This window comes from Myotis brandtii, unplaced genomic scaffold (assembly GCF_000412655.1).
Source record: "Myotis brandtii unplaced genomic scaffold, ASM41265v1 scaffold111, whole genome shotgun sequence".
Classification (NCBI taxonomy): Eukaryota; Metazoa; Chordata; class Mammalia; order Chiroptera; family Vespertilionidae; genus Myotis; species Myotis brandtii.
The window spans coordinates 735,013-737,998 of NW_005353789.1; the positions used below are offsets into that span (position 1 = coordinate 735,013).

A 2,986-nucleotide genomic window follows, 5' to 3' on the forward strand; every position below is an offset into this window, starting at 1 on the left:
ATATATATATATGTTTTAAAAACAATCTGAGGCAAATAGACAAGGCATAGACATACTGTATAATGGTGGTTTAATGAAGGTTTAAAAGATTTTTAAAAGTAAAAACTAAATAATGAATTAAAGACTGAAAAGTACAAGTCCTATGAGGAAAGATTAAAGAAACTGTGGATTATTTATCAGGGAAAAGGAGAAGGCTACAAGACTGAATTATCTTCAGGCTGAATATCTGTTCCTCCCTCTGACAAGGGGCACAACTTTAGACGAGTTTTAACACTGCTATTCATTTGTCCCTTTTTTTCCCACATGCTTACTCTGGTAGATGAGAATCAAAATCACTGTAGCAATAGAAAATTTTTCATAAAAAATAGAGCACTTGCTCTGGCCAGTTTTTCTCAGTGGTTAGAGCATTGGCCTGAGGACCAAAGGGTCCTGGGTTCGATTCCCAGTCAAGGGCACATACCTCAGTTGTGGGTTCAATCCCCAGCCCTGGTCAGGGCGTGTGCAGGAGGCAACCAATTGATGTGTTTCTCTCACATCGATGTGTTTCTCTCCCCCCATCCCCCACCTCCTTCCACTCTGTCTGAAAAATCAACGGAAAATATATCCTTGGGTGAGGATTTTAAAAAAAGAATAGAGCATGCATAATCTCAACATTTAGGAGCTCCTAACCCTTATAAACTCAATCTGCCATAGCTATCTCTTTGTTCCTCATTTTCTCTCTGCTCACACTACAAATTGGGAATTGTATTTACTCAACACTTTTTTAAAAATTCGTGCTATCAAAACAAATGGAGCTCAAAATTATTTCAATCCATCAAGTCACACCATCATAGAATCTGGTTGTCGGACTAGAGCCCCCTGGATCACCCAGTGCCTCCCGCCCAAAGCAGGGTTCCTCCAAGGGCATCTCTACCAGAGGGTCAGTGAGAGCCCACCTGGACTCTGCCAGAGAGAGGGCCCTCGGAACTTTGAAAGCAGCCCGTGTATGGCTTTTCCAAACATCATTCGTTCCCTTCTTTCTTTCCCCCCATAACTATATGTCCCTCTCTCACTTCGGACTTTCTCCCTTGCAGAACATGAGAGATGCCAATGAAAATGGCTGAGGGATTCAAGATGAGGCTTGGTCTGGCACTGCTCACCAACTATAGAAAAATGGGTGCATTACACCACTTGCTTTAAAGGGAGCCATTCCAGAAAGACCAAGCACTGCCACCCATTTGCTATGTGATCCTAGCAAGTCTTTTAACTTCTCTGGGTCATCAGAAAAGTGGGGATAATGTCACAGAATCCTCATGACAAGTGACAAAATGTATGTTTTAAAGAGGTTGGAAAAAGCTGTACAAATGCAGGAAATTGTGTGACTGTGTTTATAGAGTACATGTGGACTCATGTGTCTGTCTGTTTGTTTTTTTAACAGGGATCCATTTGCAACGACTCCCTAATGCTGATGTGTTTCCCTCAGTGCACCCTTTGTCAACTCAAGAGAGATATTGAAAAAAGAAAAGAAATGAATGCTTTTTAAAGATGTTTGGTATGTTGGTGGGAATTCCTGATTTATGAGTATCAAAATAAAATTTCAAAGCCATCTTTTATTTCCTTGGTACTGTCTCATAGAGACATGAAATACCCCTTAACAGATGGAGGGCAAATGATGTTTAATTGCCAGTCTACACCCATCAGTTGGTAGCCAGCTTTCCAGAGCCTGGATGGAAAGGACTAAGACCAGTTGCATAGGAATTGTGTGACTTTTTAAAGGTGTCTGCCACAACAGGAGTGGCCGTGTGATGCACCAAATAAACCATGCCCATCTTAGATACCGCATAACCTAAGGTGGTAGAGATATGTGCATGACCGAATACTCATCTGTCTAAGCCTGGATCTCAAGTCACTGCCGCCAACAGTAACCAGCTGAGATGCTATGCTGTGTGAATGTACCTACTTATGTGTTCTTATCAGTAGCACAGTATTAAAACAGTAATTCATTCTCCAAGGTGGTAGGAGACTCTTTTGGTCTCTATAAATTATGTGTGGACAGTTCTCTGAGTTATCCAAAATGCCTGATCACATTTTTAATCTCCTCACTTCTTCCTGTTTCTCTCAGGCAAGAGGGCAGTGGCTTATCCAGTCCTGTCTTTCAATTTCTTCTGCCAATCCCCGTAACATTTGCAGTCAGAGTTTAGCTTTCACGTGGAAATGGCTATTCTCTGTAAAAGTCCTTGGTCAGGATGGTGCATTCACGTGTATAGTCGGTTGATGCTCTCTCTAAGCTATGTTTGCCACCTGCAGCACAAAGTAATGTCCTCTTCATGAACCATGCTTCAGTGTGTTTCACTTTTAGTGCCATTTTATTGTCCTAGTATTTGCCTTCTGCTTGTTTTATAAATATATTTTATTGCCCTGGCTGGTTTGGCTCAGTGGATAGAGCGTCAGCCTGCGAACTGAAGGGTCCCAGATTTGATTCCGGTCAGGGGCATGTGCCTTGGTTTCGGGCACATCCCCAGTGGGGAGTGTGCAGGAGGCAGCTGATCGATGTTTCTCTCTCATCGATGTTTCTGACTCTCTATCCCTCTCCCCTCCTCTCTGTGGAAAATCAATAAAATATATTTTAAAAAAATAAACAAATAAATAAATAAATAAATTTTATTTTTTGTTAATCCTCACCCGAGGATATTTTTCCATTGATTTTTAGGGAGAGTGGAGGAGAGAGGGAAAGACAGAGAGAAACATCGATGTGAGAGAAACACATCTATTGGTTGCCTCCAACTAGGGCCAGGGCCCAAGGAGCCTGCAACCAAGGTACGTGCCCTTGACCAGGATTGAACCTGGGACCCTTTGGTCCACAGGCCGACTCTCTATCCACTGAGCCAAACAGGCTAGGGCCATGGTCGGCAAACTGCGACTCGCAAGCCACATGTGGCTCTTTGGCCCCTTGAGTGTGGCTCTTCCACAAAATACCACGTGCGGGTGCACGTACAGTGCGATTGAC

General features: G+C 42.9%; 1 protein-coding gene across 1 annotated transcript in view; it reads left to right on the forward strand.

Moving 5' to 3' along the window:
* The window catches only part of PLAC8 (placenta-specific 8), a 27,802-nt gene that overhangs the window by 23,372 nt on the left and 1,444 nt on the right, over positions 1-2,986 (forward strand). Inside the window, exon 4 of the mRNA XM_005857382.2 lies at positions 1,418-1,531. Coding sequence (XP_005857444.1) covers positions 1,418-1,522 — 105 coding nt within the window. The 3' untranslated portion in view covers positions 1,523-1,531. The remainder of the gene's footprint in view (positions 1-1,417; positions 1,532-2,986) is intronic.